Source organism: Camelina sativa, chromosome 19, assembly GCF_030686135.1.
Source record: "Camelina sativa cultivar CO46 ecotype springtype chromosome 19, ASM3068613v1".
Lineage (NCBI taxonomy): Eukaryota > Viridiplantae > Streptophyta > Magnoliopsida > Brassicales > Brassicaceae > Camelina > Camelina sativa.
The window spans coordinates 3,948,318-3,963,073 of record NC_141898.1 but is presented as its reverse complement, the minus strand read 5'-3'; the positions used below and the strand labels follow the sequence as shown (position 1 = coordinate 3,963,073).

The 14,756-nt window shown below is 38.8% G+C and overlaps 5 protein-coding genes across 5 annotated transcripts; 2 read left to right on the top strand and 3 right to left on the bottom strand.

The window, feature by feature from the left end:
- The first annotated feature begins 907 nt into the window (after window positions 1–907).
- On the top strand, window positions 908–1,515 carry LOC147920128 (auxin-induced protein X15-like). Its single transcript, XM_087502135.1, has one exon. It carries the CDS (start codon window positions 977–979, stop codon window positions 1,313–1,315), a length of 339 nt encoding a protein of 112 aa, XP_087358261.1. The 5' UTR covers window positions 908–976; the 3' UTR covers window positions 1,316–1,515.
- A 198-nt stretch (window positions 1,516–1,713) lies between these two features.
- On the bottom strand, window positions 1,714–3,015 carry LOC147920127 (uncharacterized). Its single transcript, XM_087502136.1, has 3 exons — window positions 2,707–3,015; window positions 2,077–2,155; window positions 1,714–1,980 (listed from the first exon to the last, which is right to left on the bottom strand). The coding sequence occupies exons 1-3, from the start codon at window positions 2,856–2,858 to the stop codon at window positions 1,915–1,917; spliced, it is 297 nt and encodes a 98-aa protein (XP_087358262.1). The 5' UTR covers window positions 2,859–3,015; the 3' UTR covers window positions 1,714–1,914.
- Window positions 3,016–3,078: 63 nt separating this feature from the next.
- On the top strand, window positions 3,079–5,765 carry LOC147920126 (uncharacterized). Its single transcript, XM_087502131.1, has one exon. It carries the CDS (start codon window positions 3,257–3,259, stop codon window positions 5,582–5,584), a length of 2,328 nt encoding a protein of 775 aa, XP_087358257.1. The 5' UTR covers window positions 3,079–3,256; the 3' UTR covers window positions 5,585–5,765.
- Window positions 5,766–5,989: 224 nt separating this feature from the next.
- LOC104764681 (cell division control protein 48 homolog A) lies at window positions 5,990–9,857 on the bottom strand. Its single transcript, XM_087502130.1, has 8 exons — window positions 9,493–9,857; window positions 9,169–9,331; window positions 8,670–8,898; window positions 7,796–8,562; window positions 7,466–7,687; window positions 7,299–7,370; window positions 6,539–7,183; window positions 5,990–6,451 (listed from the first exon to the last, which is right to left on the bottom strand). Exons 1-8 carry the CDS (start codon window positions 9,519–9,521, stop codon window positions 6,149–6,151), a joined length of 2,430 nt encoding a protein of 809 aa, XP_087358256.1. The 5' UTR covers window positions 9,522–9,857; the 3' UTR covers window positions 5,990–6,148.
- A 327-nt stretch (window positions 9,858–10,184) lies between these two features.
- LOC104764679 (serine/threonine-protein kinase PCRK1) lies at window positions 10,185–12,971 on the bottom strand. The gene is made up of 5 exons (XM_087502133.1): window positions 12,570–12,971; window positions 11,724–12,136; window positions 11,372–11,632; window positions 11,169–11,291; window positions 10,185–11,076 (listed from the first exon to the last, which is right to left on the bottom strand). Exons 2-5 carry the CDS (start codon window positions 12,099–12,101, stop codon window positions 10,558–10,560), a joined length of 1,281 nt encoding a protein of 426 aa, XP_087358259.1. The 5' UTR covers window positions 12,102–12,136; window positions 12,570–12,971; the 3' UTR covers window positions 10,185–10,557.
- Window positions 12,972–14,756: the final 1,785 nt, after the last annotated feature.

The window sequence follows — 14,756 nt, the reverse complement described above, 5'->3', positions numbered from 1 at the left end:
GTGTAGTAAAGTTTCTAAGTATGTTAGATTAGCCATACATCATTCTCATTCTAGAATACATTTATAGTCGCGCACTAGTATTTTCTAAATTCTACAACTATTTTTTTTTTGGTGAGGAATTCTACAACTATTTTATCATTATAATTCAGTGGTTTATCTATCAAACAAAGTAAAAAAAAAAACCAATGGTTTACACTACATAAAGTAACCAATCTATAAAACAAAATTATAGCTTTCTGTTATATACAATGAGTTTTAAGTGGGGCTACAAATAAAAAATTAATGAAGAGAGAAATCAAGAACGGGGAGACTGAAGTTGTACGGAATGGTGTTAAAAGTTTGAACGAACATTTAGTGACTCCGTACAGACCAGACCACAAGGTAGTTGACATGGTACAGTATATACAAATAATACTCTACTCTAGATAATGACAATTTCTTCACTTCTTTTATGTGTCGGTACGTCTCAATATACATACAACTACAAATATATAAAGGGCACGTAGCGGTGATTAATGCAAGAAACCAAACATGTGTTCGAAATGTCTGAATTTAGTGAAAACCTAAAAATAATCAAAGTCTTTTTGTGTCTTGTGCAGTACACGTGTCTACCATTTGATGAATTAGTACATTTTTAGAGTCTTAACAAAAAAAAAAGATTGAAGCAGAGAGATCAATTATCCTAATTTAAAAGGAAAGAGGTGTGAAGTTACACTTTTTGGTCTGCAGAAGCGTGTTCTTAGGAGGCCCCACGATTCTGAGGGAGAGCAACGAAAGATTACAGCTGATACACAAATGAGAACTTGCATTTAATGTTGTAATTAAGAAATCTCTCGGAAACTTCCTAACCATGAGTGTTGACATCAACGTCGAGTATATAAACTACTCTCTAGCCCAAAACAATGCAATAACTCCACGGAAGGAGAAGCAAATAAACACCAACCAGAACTTTACTTCTACTGTTGACGTTTTGAGAATGTGCAAGAAGTTGAAGATTTTCATGAGAAAGCTACAAAGTAGATTCTCCAAAAGGGTAGGGAATTGTGGTGAGTTCGAGGTAGAGGGTAATGCGGGTAGTAGTGCTGCATGGATGATTCCAAGTGATGTGAAGGAAGGGCACGTAGCGGTGATTGCCGTTAAAGGAGAGAGAGCTAAGAGGTTTATTTTGGAGCTTGAAGAGTTGAACAAACCTGAGTTCATGAGGCTGCTCGAGCAAGCAAGGGAGGAGTTCGGGTTCCAGCTCAGAGGACCTCTGACCATTCCATGCCAGCCGGAAGAAGTACAGAAGATTCTACAAGGAGGTAGAGAGTATTGATTTTAGATTGTAGAGAAACAATGTTAGTTGAAATTCTTTTCCTACAAGAATTTACCATTCTTTCTCTTATTCACCGTTCTGGTGATTGTTCATTTTTTTCCTCTCAACACTTATTTGAATGTAAGAGGTTTTCGTAAGAAGCTAGCTTGATATTACCACCAATATTACAGCTTCAATGGATGCATAACATTTTCTCCCTAGATTAAGCAATTTTTCTATTGCAGGCAGTACAAAACTAAACTAGTACTAATAATCATGTCCGAGTTATTTATTAGTCACTATTACAGTTTTTAGCAAGCATTGGAGACCACACAGTACTAAATACCAAATACAAAGAACCGGAAGGTGGTAATGGTGATCATATCAACAGATTCTAGTTCTGAGCTTAAAAGACAGAGTTTCTAATCTTTCAATAATGATATAAGAGATTTAACCAGAGGAGTTTAAAGAGTGAAGAGTTGAGTGATTGATTAAAATCCAAAAGTACTACAAAGAACAGAACAAAGAAGAAAGATAGAGCTATAATCCATAGAAGTTCCACAAGTTTTTGGTTTCTCTTCTGATTCACAAGGGGGCGGGCGCGTAGCACAGAGAGACTTCTATGGGAAATAGACAGGCCAATTGTAATAATACGAGTCCCTGACTTCTTTCGGTATCTTGTTCCACTGAGTAGCAAAGAGAAGAACCAAATAAACTTGTGAGCAATGTAATCATATATGAAGAAAAACAGATTCAGTTCTTAGGCTAGATATAGTCTGAACCTTGAATTCGTAAGGCTCCTTCTTTGCCCTTGCTTTTTTCCAGTGGTACTGCTCAAACAGCATCCACTTGTCATGATAACTGCCATAGAGAATACGAGAATCGTTACAAAAAAACCACACTTTAGATAACCACTGAACTCATCGGGAAGAAACATGCTTATTCATGTACAAGACTTCAAACACAGTTGATCACACTATGTCATATCTATCGTGAATCCAATCATCATATCATAGAAGTAAAGAAACGAACAAAGAGAGGGTATGCAGTTACAGTCTCGATAAGACAAAACCACTCCTTCAACTACTAGATGATATGGAAACCTGAGGTTTCAGCTATGTCTATGATAATAACTTCATCCTAGTTCGCCTAAAAGACATCAAACTATCTTCTAACATTACAAAACCTTCTAACATTGCGCTGTAACCAATCATGTAGCAGCAAAAGAAGAACTTTAACAGAACAGTCGAACCAAAAAGAATCAAGAGCCTTAACATAAACCTAATACCCAAAACACATGAACTTGGAAAACCAATTTCGGAACCCAGACACTCACAACATTGAGAGAGAGAGAGAGAGAGAGAGAGAGACCAAACACGAAACATAAAAACCGATCCAGGTAAGGATTTTACTTGAACTGGTTGGAGAGCTGCCACATGTAAGGATTGACCCAGGTAAGAACGGAGAAAGCAGCAGAACCAATCCATATATTCACAAACCGATCCGCATCAGCATGTGGCACTCCTGGATCTCCCCTGTACGCATTTCCAAAATACTTCTCCATTTCTTCCTCTCTCAGTCTCTCTCTCTCTGTCTCTATCTCTCTCTCTTTGTTTTATCTTCTTCTCCGGCGATTTATCTTTCTACTAACTTTCCTGTTTGGTAACAGAGATTGAAATATCCTGGGATGATTTTGTAAATAGAATAAAAACTTAGGGGTCAATCTAAAAATACTTCTTCTTCCTCGCTTTAGGGCCACATCATTTCGATTTTCGAATATTCCAACAATTAGATCCTCTAAGAGAGGAGGCCAAAACGACACGAAACCCATCGTTTTAACTACGTGGCCCATTTCATTTTGGGGGAAGAAGAACACTAATAAAAGATCTGATTCTTTCTTTTGATTCATCCATCGTCGTCTTCCCCAAATTAAGGTTTTCTGGGATTAAGGTTATTAAAATTATGCGAGGCGGTGGTAGGAGAAGATCCAACGGTGGTGGTGGTTCTGGGAAAAGTAAATCTAAATCTCCGGGACAGAGCACGAGAACCAATTTCAATTCCGCGGCGGGGTCTTCCTCCGGTGGTCGTCGCCGACGTCAGAATAATACTACTCTGTTCGTAGAAGGAGGCGTTCTCTCCGATTACCCACGGGATCCTGATTTTTCAACGCCATCTCGAGGAGGAGGAGGAAGCTCTTCGAGAAAGGGATCGAATCTTAGAAGCTCAGATCGTGTGAAAGCTTCTGCTTCCACTACTGGTCCAAGGAAATGCAATGGTAATACTTTTGTGTATCAGTATCCTCCCGTCGAGTTTGAGGAAGGCTTGGACCGAAGACCAGTCGCAGAAGTTGATCAAATGAATGATTCAAATCCTATGGTGTTGGGTAAGTCGGAGACGACTCAAATTGTTGCATTTCTGGATCATACGCCTTCGTCTTCTAAAGGTGTTAAGGTAAATTATGATTACGAATACGAACCGAGTTTTGTTTTGGGTGATGAGTCTCATAAAGGGTTGGGATTTTGTGATGGTTCTGATGCTGCACCAAGTGGTAGCCTTTCTATTATTCCAAAGGCGTCGGAAGATAAAGGTGGTTCATTTGCTCATGAGGAGGAGGAGGTTGATGCAAGTGAGGATGAAGTGATGCCTGATGTTGTGAAAACACCGAGAAGGAATTCGGGTTTCATTTCTATAGGAGGGATGAAATTGTATACTGAAGATATATCTGGTGAAGAGAGTGAGGGAGAAGAAGGGTCGAATGATGATGATGAATCTGGAGATGAAGGTAGCAGTGGGTCTTCTGAATTATCTGAGAGTGACAGCTCGGAAGACATGTTTGGAAGTCATTCCGAGATTGATGATGATGTTGCAAAGGATTACTTGGAAGGTATTGGTGGCAGTGAGATTATGTTGGATGCTCATTGGTTAGCTGAACAATCATTGGATAAATTGGATTTGTCAAGTGCTGATAGTTCTGATAGTGATTCTTCTGATCGAAAACCAAGGAAGTTGACTGGTATTAGTCTGCAAAAAGCTTCAATGGAATATGGTAAGAAGAAGACGACAGGAAGTCGTTTCTCCGGGCATGGTAAGGCTAATCATCCATTCACAATGGATGATCTTATGTATGTGAAGGATCCAAGAAGTCTTTCGGGGAAGAAGAATAAGAAGAAAGAGGTGGCTAAGTTTCCTCAGTCTTGGCCTTCAGGTTCACAAAAGAGCAAGAAGTCACGTAATTTCCCTGGTGAGAAGAAGAAACACCGCAAAGAATACATTGCTCTGAAGCGCCGTGAGAGAATGTTGCAGCGTGGTGTTGATCTTGCTGAGATCAACTCTCAATTAGAGAGTTTTGTTCTGGAAAATGTGGACATGCACTGTTTCCAGCGTATGCATAATCGAGATTGCTCTCAGGTAAGACGATTAGCAGATGTGTACCGCTTATCAAGTAGCTGCAATGGTTCTGGAAAGAAAAGCTTTGTGACGGTGACTCGAACATATCAGACATGTATGCCATCTGCAAGTGATAAACTTCGCATCGAGAAGCTGATAGGAGCAGGAGATGAGGATGATGATTTTGCTGTCAGTGGAGGGGTAAAAGGAAAATCTGGAAGCTTAGATAAGAAGAAAGCAAAAGACTCAACCAAAAAGCGACCTACTAGAGAGGAACGGGAGAGAAACAAAAACAATGGGAAGAAGAGTTCATATGCTGATCAACCTGTATCATTTGTGTCAAGTGGCGTAATTGATTCTGAGATAGCTATTGCGAAAACCTCTGGTGAAAAAGATGCAAAACGGGTAGCTGAAACTACTCCAGGAACCTCTAATGGAGCAGACATTGGGGCATTCGAGCTGCACACGAGAGGCTTTGGATCCAAAATGATGGCGAAAATGGGATTCATAGATGGAGGCGGTCTAGGAAAGGATGGTAAGGGGATAGCACAGCCAATAGAAGCTGTTAAACGTCCAAAATCACTTGGGTTAGGTCTGGATTTCTCCATTGACACTGAAGACATGAGTCCGTCAAGTAATAACAATGCTAAAAGGAACAGATCTTCTTCCTCTGGCAAACATGTGAAACACATCTCCCATGACAATGGTGCCTCTAGTTCCGGAAGAATTAGAGACAAAAGATTGGGAGCCTTTGAGCAGCACACAACAGGTTTTGGGTCGAGGATGATGGCGAGAATGGGTTTTGTCGAAGGCTCGGGTTTGGGAAGAGATTCACAAGGCATAGTCAATCCACTGGTTGCTGTCAGACGTCCTAGAGCACGTGGAATTGGCGCTGAAGGCTAAAGATTTAAGTATTTAACGGTCAAGGTTTGAGCAAGAACACTAATAGATATATTATATGTTCATCTTTAATCTCCAACATGTGGCCGTATTATGTTCAATTACGTTTAAGACTTGGGAGCAGCATTTGTTGTTATCTTGACATCAATTGTTGTTGATTAATAAAAGCATCCTTTTTGGCTTATCTGACAACCACCAGTGATGCAGAAAGAACATCCTCAGCTTCGGAATCCATTTACAGCGTGTCACAAAATTCTAAATGTCTAGAGAGAGACCAATTTAACAGCATTAACATGACATGAGGAGGAAACAGATCCACTAATACAATTGTAATCTGCAATCCTTTTGTAAAGATCTTTAGTAATCCCTTTGCTCTTCATTTGTAATTAAAGAACAAAAAAGGAGGAGTGAAACGAAAATTAAGAACATTGATTAAAACCCAAACACAAGAGATTCGGATAACTTAGAAACACAAGGAAAGAATCAGTATCACTTTCTTTCCCAGTAATCCAAAAGTAGAGAATTCGAGTTTTAAACTTAAATAAAAAAAGGATAACGAAGTTATCACTAGTTGTAGAGATCATCATCATCCGCAGCAGCGGCCGCAGACGTGACAAACGGATCCGCGACTCCAGTGGTAGCACCTGAACCAGTAGAATTCTCGAACCTGAATTCAGAACCGAACCCTCTAGACTGCTGCAAAGTCTGAGCAAAGGCTTGGTACTTCCTGATGTCTGCATCACTTACACTCCTACGAGCATACTTCATAGACTCCTCAAAGTGTGCAGCTTTGATCTCTGATACTTCATCCACACCATCTTCCTCCATAGCCTCTGGGTTCTCGCTCCTCCTCTTCTCCTTTTCAATGTCCTGAAACAAAAGCCAAGAGAATTAAGTTCAGATATTAGAGAATGTTGCCATTTTAATTAGAGATTAGAGATTATAGAGATCACTGACCTTCTCAATGTTCTCTCTGATGGCGTACTTGCAAGCTCTCTGGCAAATCTCAGTGATATCAGCACCACTGAATCCCTGTGTGTATTTAGCAAGTGCACCGATGTCTACATCTTTAGCAATAGGAGATTTCCTCAAGGCGGCCTTGAAGATATTGAGACGGGAATCCTCGTCTGGTAGTGGAATGTAAATGAGCTGGTCGAGCCTTCCAGGACGAAGAAGAGCTGAATCAATAATGTCTGGTCTGTTGGTTGCTCCGATGATGAAAACGGTTTTCTTGGCATTCATTCCATCCATCTCAGTCAAAAGCTGGTTCAACACTCTATCTGCAGCACCGCCTCCATCGCCACCGCCTCCGCTTCCTCTCTGAGTCGCAATGGAGTCGAGTTCATCAAAGAAGAGAACACATGGAGCGGATTGACGGGCCTTGTCAAAGATTTCTCGGACATTTGCTTCACTTTCTCCAAACCACATGGTCAGAAGCTCAGGACCTTTGACACTGATGAAGTTAGCTTGGCACTCGTTGGCAATAGCTTTGGCCAATAGGGTTTTCCCACATCCTGGAGGACCGTAGAAAAGGACTCCCTTTGATGGAGACATACCGAATTTCTCAAATTTCTCTGGGTGCTCGACTGGGTATTGAACAGTCTGCATTTGAACAATGACACAGCTTAGCTTACAATTAATGAACAGATCCAAGCAAGAAAGGAACAAACAAGCTTGGCTTACAATAAAGGACATAATCAAGCAAGAACGGACTTACCTCCTGGAGCTCTCTCTTAACATTCTCAAGACCTCCGATATCATTCCATGAGACATTGGGAACCTCAACAACCTGAAAAGCCAAAAAGAAATTTTGGAATGAGAATTAAGCAAAAATATAGGCTTTGATCTCGTTCTAAGCGGAGCACTGTCACTGCCAATACTTACGGTTTCACGAAGTGCAGATGGGTTGCTGTTCCCGAGAGCAGTGTGGAAGTGCTCGTTGGTCACTGCCATGGAATTGAGGATTTCAGCATCTATGGAGTCATCTTCCAAATCAATCACATCCATCTTCTCTCTGATGCATTGTAAGGCAGCCTCTGTGCACAGAGCTGCAAGATCAGCACCAACGTAACCATGTGTGTCCTTTGAGATCCTTTCGAGATCCACCTGGGGGAAAAATAACAACAAGCAAATTTTAGCTTTCAATAAACATTACACTCAATAAACAAAGGCAAGGATATATATATATATATATATATATAATTAGAAAATTACATCTTCAGCAAGCTTCATGTTCTTTGTATGGATCCTGAGCACTTCAAGACGTCCAATTTCGTCAGGAACACCGATATCGATCTCCCTATCAAATCTTCCAAACCTTCTAAGAGCTGGGTCAATACTGTTGGGACGATTGGTTGCTCCCATGACAATAACATGAGCACGCGATTTGAGTCCATCCATGAGCGTAAGGAGCTGAGACACAATCCTTCTCTCAACCTCTCCATTTGTCTTCTCTCTTTTTGGTGCTATAGAGTCAATCTCATCAATGAAGATGATCGAAGGCGCATTTTTCTCAGCCTCCTCAAATGCTTTCCTCAGGTTGCTCTCACTCTCACCAGCCAGTTTAGACATGATCTCGGGTCCATTGATACAGAAGAAAAAGGCACCAGTTTCATTAGCCACAGCCCGAGCAATCAAAGTCTTTCCAGACCCAGGAGGTCCATAGAGCAGGATTCCCTTTGGTGGCTTAACACCAATGGACTTGAATAGTTGTGGATGCCTCAATGGAAGTTCAACAAGTTCCCTGATCTGAGCCATCTGTTTTCTGACACCACCAACATCATCATAACCTACATCATCTAGCCTTTCTTCATCCTCTCTCTTCACAGGCTCACCCTCACAGAAAATCTCTGTGTCTGGAGCAACCACACAGTATTCAGCAGGATCGGTCTCTATAACTTTGAACTCCACACTCCTCATTCCTCCTCTGACTAGGAAGAGATCACCCTTCCTCACGGGGCGGTATGCCTCAAGGAAATAAGCTGTTAAAAAAAACAAAATTTTATTCAGAAATCATTCCAATAATATCTCAAAGTCAAAGCAAATAAGAATCTCCAAGGAAACAACCAAAACACAAAAGCCGACTTACGTTTCAAGTAAGCATCAAAGAGGTTGCCAGTCACCCCTTCAACGGTATCATCAACAGGCAAGATGTGAACACGTTTTCCGTACTTGACATCTGGGCATTGGTGAACAGAAATAACATCTCCGAGTCTAACCCTCAAGTTAGATCTGACAACTTTGTTCATCCGGATCTTTGGCTCCTCACATGTTTCATCAGCAAGAGCAATGCAGACAGTGTCCTTTCTTTTCTTACCCTGAAAGCCAAAAGACAAAACAAATCAGAACTAAGAGAGACCACAAGAAAAAAAACAATTACTTCATAAAGACAGGACCAATACAATACTATCAACACACAAAAAAGCAAGTCTCTTTGTTTTTGTATAATACCCAAAATCATAAACTAGGGTTTGTGTAGAAACACATAAGAAATCCACCGATCGAGCACAGCAAAAAAAAACCCTAATTTCAGAAACCACACCATTCAATATCAGAATCAAAAGAGAATCCAAACGAAAAAAACAAACCTTGATGAGAATAGTATCACCACGGAAGAGCTGAAGCTTCTCCATGGTAGCAGGGTGAAGAGAGACGACGGAGTTATCATCGTTGATAGCCTCATCGACGACAAGACGGTTAGGAGACTTCTTCCTCTCGAGAATAGCAGTACTGAAATCTTTCTTCGATTTCCTATAAACACAAATCAAAAGATTAAAACTTTTAAAAACACTAGATCAACCAAAAACCCTACCAAGTAATCAAAATCGAAAAAAAAAAACAGACTTTAAGTAAAAGAGATCCGAGATTTTCCCGATCGGAAAAAACAAAATAAGAGATCTGGGAGTACTTACGAGTCTGAAGATTCAGCTGGGGTAGACATGATTTGAGATTAACCGAAAGAGTTGCCTCAGAAATCGAAGAAAGATGAGAGCTTTTTCTTTTTGTCTTGGTGTGGGTTTCTCTGAGAAGAGAGATCGATTTGTGATAATGGGATCTGAAAGAGCTGATGAGATTAATATCTCTATGTTTCTTGTTGGTAAAGAGAACTCTCCATTTTTTTTTCCTTTTTTTCTTATCTTTCTAGTAAATATGTAAACGACCCCTAGTGTTTTACATTTTTCTCAAATCTTTACCCTATTTATGTTATGTGACTAAATTACTCCTTATCTCTTTTATTTTGGTTTCCTCTTTTCCAAAAAGGACAAATCAATGCCACAAAAGTCACACTCTTTGTGCTTGCTTATTAATTTTTTTTAATTTTATTTTTGTAATTTCCTAGGAACATTCATTTCAATTTTTTATACTAAGATATGAACAAAAATACCAAATACCTAAACAACACAAGCAATAGCATCTTCTTTTACCTATTGGTAAAAAAATATTCTTAAATCGGTTAAAATATTCTTCTTTTTATCCAACTACTTCTCCCAAATTTGAGTAGTCCTCTACATATTTTTTCCACCCCACAAAAGACGTAATTGTTTTTATGTTTATTTATGTTAGCGTTAAGATTTAGTGATTTACTTATGGTTTAATCCAAAAGAAAAAAAAAAAAGAGATTTACTTATGGTAATTAATAGGTACTTTTACAATTAACACAAACACAAATATACACGTAAGCAAGAGTATTTTTTGTGCTGAAAACTTATTAGCTTTGGAACAAAACTCTGATAAAGTGATAAGCCATTCTTGCTTATATATATCTTCTTGATTCAGCTGTGGTTACTGGTTATAATCACACAAATATCATATTAAATCATTTAGTATCGTTCATAATCTTCATATGCAAATTATATATATGTAATGTGTATGAGCTTGATCTTGATCTCTCGCCAAACTCTTCAAGCTTTCCAATCTCCCTGGAACCTTTCTTGAGTCTTGTATTTTCGTATGATGGGGTTTGAATTTTTATGTAATCAGCAAGCTCTTATTGTCTTTGGGTTCCATAGCTTTCCAAACCAACCTCCTTCACCGCCACCACCATTGTTCTTTGTTTCTAAACCCCTCTTGTTCTTTCCTCCCGTGTCTCTTGAAGCATTTACACTCTTCAATGGAACTAGCTGCGGGCTGCCGTTCCCTGAAGAAGCTTCCACAATCTTGGTCACCATCTCTAACACCTCACTCATCTTGGGACGTGTCTTTGGATTCCTAACCAAACATCTGTTGGCAACAACTGCTAGCTTTTGAACCGATTTGATCGGGTACTTTCCTTCGAGCCTCGGGTCTAATATGAGTTTAAACTTCCTTGTGTCAGATAGATAAGGTCTGACCCATTCTAGAAGCTTCTGCTCTCCCTTGGGTTTGTTTCTGTCTACTGGTCGCCTCCCTGTGATAAGCTCATAGAGGAACACTCCATAACCCCACACATCGCTTTTGGATGTGAGACGGCCTGTTTGAATGTATTCAGGTGCTGCATAACCCATTGTACCTACAACCTAATACAGCCGAATTGTAACATGTTAATAGAGAGCTAGATGATTTCTTTCTCAAATCTTGCAACAAAAAATAAGTGAAATGCAGAACTTACATCAGTAGAAACATGAGTTAGTCCTTCAGATGGACCTAAACGAGCCAAACCGAAGTCTGAGAGCTTTGCTTTCCAGTCCTCATCCAAAAGAATGTTCGAGGACTTGAAATCACGGAATATGATCTGAAATTAAACAATAGATCAAAGTCTTTAAAGAGAGGGAAATGAGATCAATAACATAGCAAGCAGAGACATGACATTACCTGAAAGTCCATTTCTTCGTGCAGGTATGTTAAGCCGCGAGCTGCATCTTGAGCGATTCTCAATCTGAGGTCCCAAGTAAGAACAGTGAGTGACCGAGGGGACAAGTGGAATTCAACACTTCGGTTAGGCATGTATTCATAAACCAAAAGCCGTTGGATTCCACGTTCATCATCTTCAGCACAATAGCCAAGCAATTTCACCAAGTTTGTATGCTCAACTATACCAAGAAAGTTTACTTCCGTAACCCATTCCTTATGCCCCTAGAAAATCCAAGACATGAGATAACAGAGTTAGCCCTGTAAATAACTGACAAATCTTGAAAATAAGACAGGAGGAAAGAAAAGACTTTACCTGCAACCCTCTTTTACCAAGCTGCTTCACAGCGACTTCGATTTTAATGGACGGGTCTTCTAAGTTCCTCACTGTTCCCCTGAAGACACAACCAAAACCGCCTTCTCCAATCATAACAGATCGGCTAAAGTTCTTAGTTGCAGACTTGAGATCAGTAATGCTGAACTCTCTGAGATTACTTGCTCTAGTAGACATTGTAGGGTACGAGTTCTTCCTCCCCATGGATGACTCCGTACTCGTCCCAGAGACATCCCGGGAGTTAAACTCTGATCCGCTTCGGTTTATTTCGCGGTCAGAGAAGTTAGAGGTCAATGAAACCGAGTTAGGAGTCTTCTGTTCTCCTTTCTTGTCTCCACCAGAGAACAAGAAACACTTCATCGTCGAGAAGAGATGAAAACAACGAGGTTTCTCCACTGCAGGACACAAAATAAACAATGATCATGAAAACATAAACGCAACCAGAACATCAGAACCATCTTAATTTTCACAGGAACATTTTATCGAACAACTAAGCTGCAAAAGTTCAAGCTACAACAGAGTCATTGCTCTTAAACATCAGTGCTTCCCTTAGTTTCAACTTACTTGGATTTCGAACTTTAGATATACAAAAGATCAAATTTTTACTCACAGGAATCAACAGATCCAATATCTTTTCAAAGTAAAGAACCCTAAATTTAGATAGGGTAAGAGAACGATCTGGAAGCTAGAAGAAGTAATCGAGTTTCACAAGTAAGATTCCTCCTATAGTCTTAAAACCCAACAAGCAGCAACATAAAAAGAACTGTGACTTATTGAACTCAACATAAAAAGCAGAAGAAGAAGAAGAAGAAGATGATTACAACCCACCTTTGAATTTTGTTTTGTATAGAGGAAAAGATCAAAACTTTATCAGAAGAAGATACAAGTCAATCGCCAGAAGAGAAGGATGATTATGATTATTATGAAATGGTTCATAAATCACGTAACAAAAGAGGACGAGAGAGAAGGATGACTAGGAAGGAGGAGTTTTTTAATTGGGTATTTGTGAAAATGGATTTTTTTTAAGAAGCAAAAACTTGGAAGAGGAGAGGATGAACGAAGAAGAAGATGAAGAAGAAGAAGTCGTCACACGGCAAAAGCAAAGAAAAAACCAAAAAAAGCTAATAAGTCTTTTACAAGGCAGAGCGCTGAAAGTCTGCTAAAGTACTGAGAATTAAAATTGGACAAAAATAAAATACTTTGGTTTTGTACTATTTTGTTTTTAGATGCTTCCAAAAACTATATTTTCTTATTATTTATATATATATAAAAAAAACGTTTTATTTCATCCCCTTTTTTTTTTTGAGTATCAGATAGTGTATTTGGTACTTTTTTACGATTTAGAGTATCATTTTTGATTATATGGATTACGGTTTCTTTACCTTATTTTTCAATGACTAATCAATTTTTTCAGGCTCTCCAAATTATAAGTTTATAACCATAGCATATAAACTAACTAATGGTTTATGCCAATACAGTCTTGTTGCATCACCATCGGGATTGAAAATTCTACTTTTTTTTTTTTTTTTTTTTATTGGAATAAAATGGGTTCTATTTTTTTTGATAGGATTGAAAATTCTACTTTTTTAAGGTGCATCGGCCAAAATGGGTTCTTAAGTCCTTTCAACCTATCAAACGTATGAAAATATAATCTTACGTATGATATAAGCATAATATTCTGCTAATCTTATTTATGATATATAAAAAGTTATCATATAGTATGAGATTTGCTATGGGGAAGTGAAAGGGATGTTACACTTGAGTCACCTAGGAGATTTCCCAAATCTTCCTGGAACCTAGATTACATCAATTTAACGTCAGAGTTTAGCATTTTCACACAAATAATGAATTTAAGAAATCCTCGGTTATTGCTTTCCGATTGATCTATATCGGTTTCTTAATAACTTAATACGTACTATTGGTTTTGGTAAACTGCACCACTTGTTGAGCTACCTTAAACCTTGGTAACTTAACCTATTTCTTACAATTATGTGTTAATTAATCTACCACTTTTGTCGAGTTGCTCACGCTGCTGTGTCGGTTTGATCCCGGTTTGGTACTTTTCGTAATATATACATCTTCACTCAAGTCTCGTAACTTCACCTACCTACCCATTAGATTTTTACAGCTACAAGTGGATCAGATCTTCTCTGTGATAGAAAAATGGCACAGTTTTCATGTTGTTTATAAGAACCTAGGCACTGTCCCTACTGAGACCTTTAAACTGGCAAGGGAAGGGTCACGAGTAGAGTCCATAGGAAATAAGATAGAGACTTCTTGTGAATTTTTCGAATTTGATTTGTATACGGAAAAGATAAAAGATAGTAGTAGAAGAGAAGAGATAAGTAAAAGTCAAAGTTGGTAGATCCATATAGGTCAAAAGTCAACAGATTTTAACGACTCATATTGGTCCTACACTCCTCCAACCCTAACATTATCAAAACATCCGAAACGAGACATTAATTGTCATATCTATGATCCGATAGAAATTGTTCTTTTATGTACCGACACAAAAGATTCCACAAACTTTGTTTTTGCATAGCAATGAAGACCAATGTAGTTTCGTTGAACCGCACTATTTTGAATTCGAACCAGTTGCGTTAAAAACAAGTTATAAAAAACGACAATGCACATTGCAGGGAATTATGATCATTCTACTACTTTATAGTTCCGTTTAAACTCTTAATTGTTGGGGGCATTGAGCTTATGCCAGATTTTGTATGGACGTGCCTTGGTTTAGTTAAGCCAACCAAGAGGTGTACCTTAACATTAGTTCAAATATCATAGAGCCACTAATTAAGCAATTATGATCATTCTACTACTTTATAGTTCCGTTTAAACTCTTAATTGTTGGGGGCATTGAGCTTATGCCAGATTTTGTATGGACGTGTCTTGGTTTAGTTAAGCCAACCAAGAGGTGTACCTTAACATTAGTTCAAATATCATAGAGCCACTAATTAAGCAAATACCAATTCAAGTTAAAGAGACTTTCTCATCTCTTTTTGTTCTCTAATG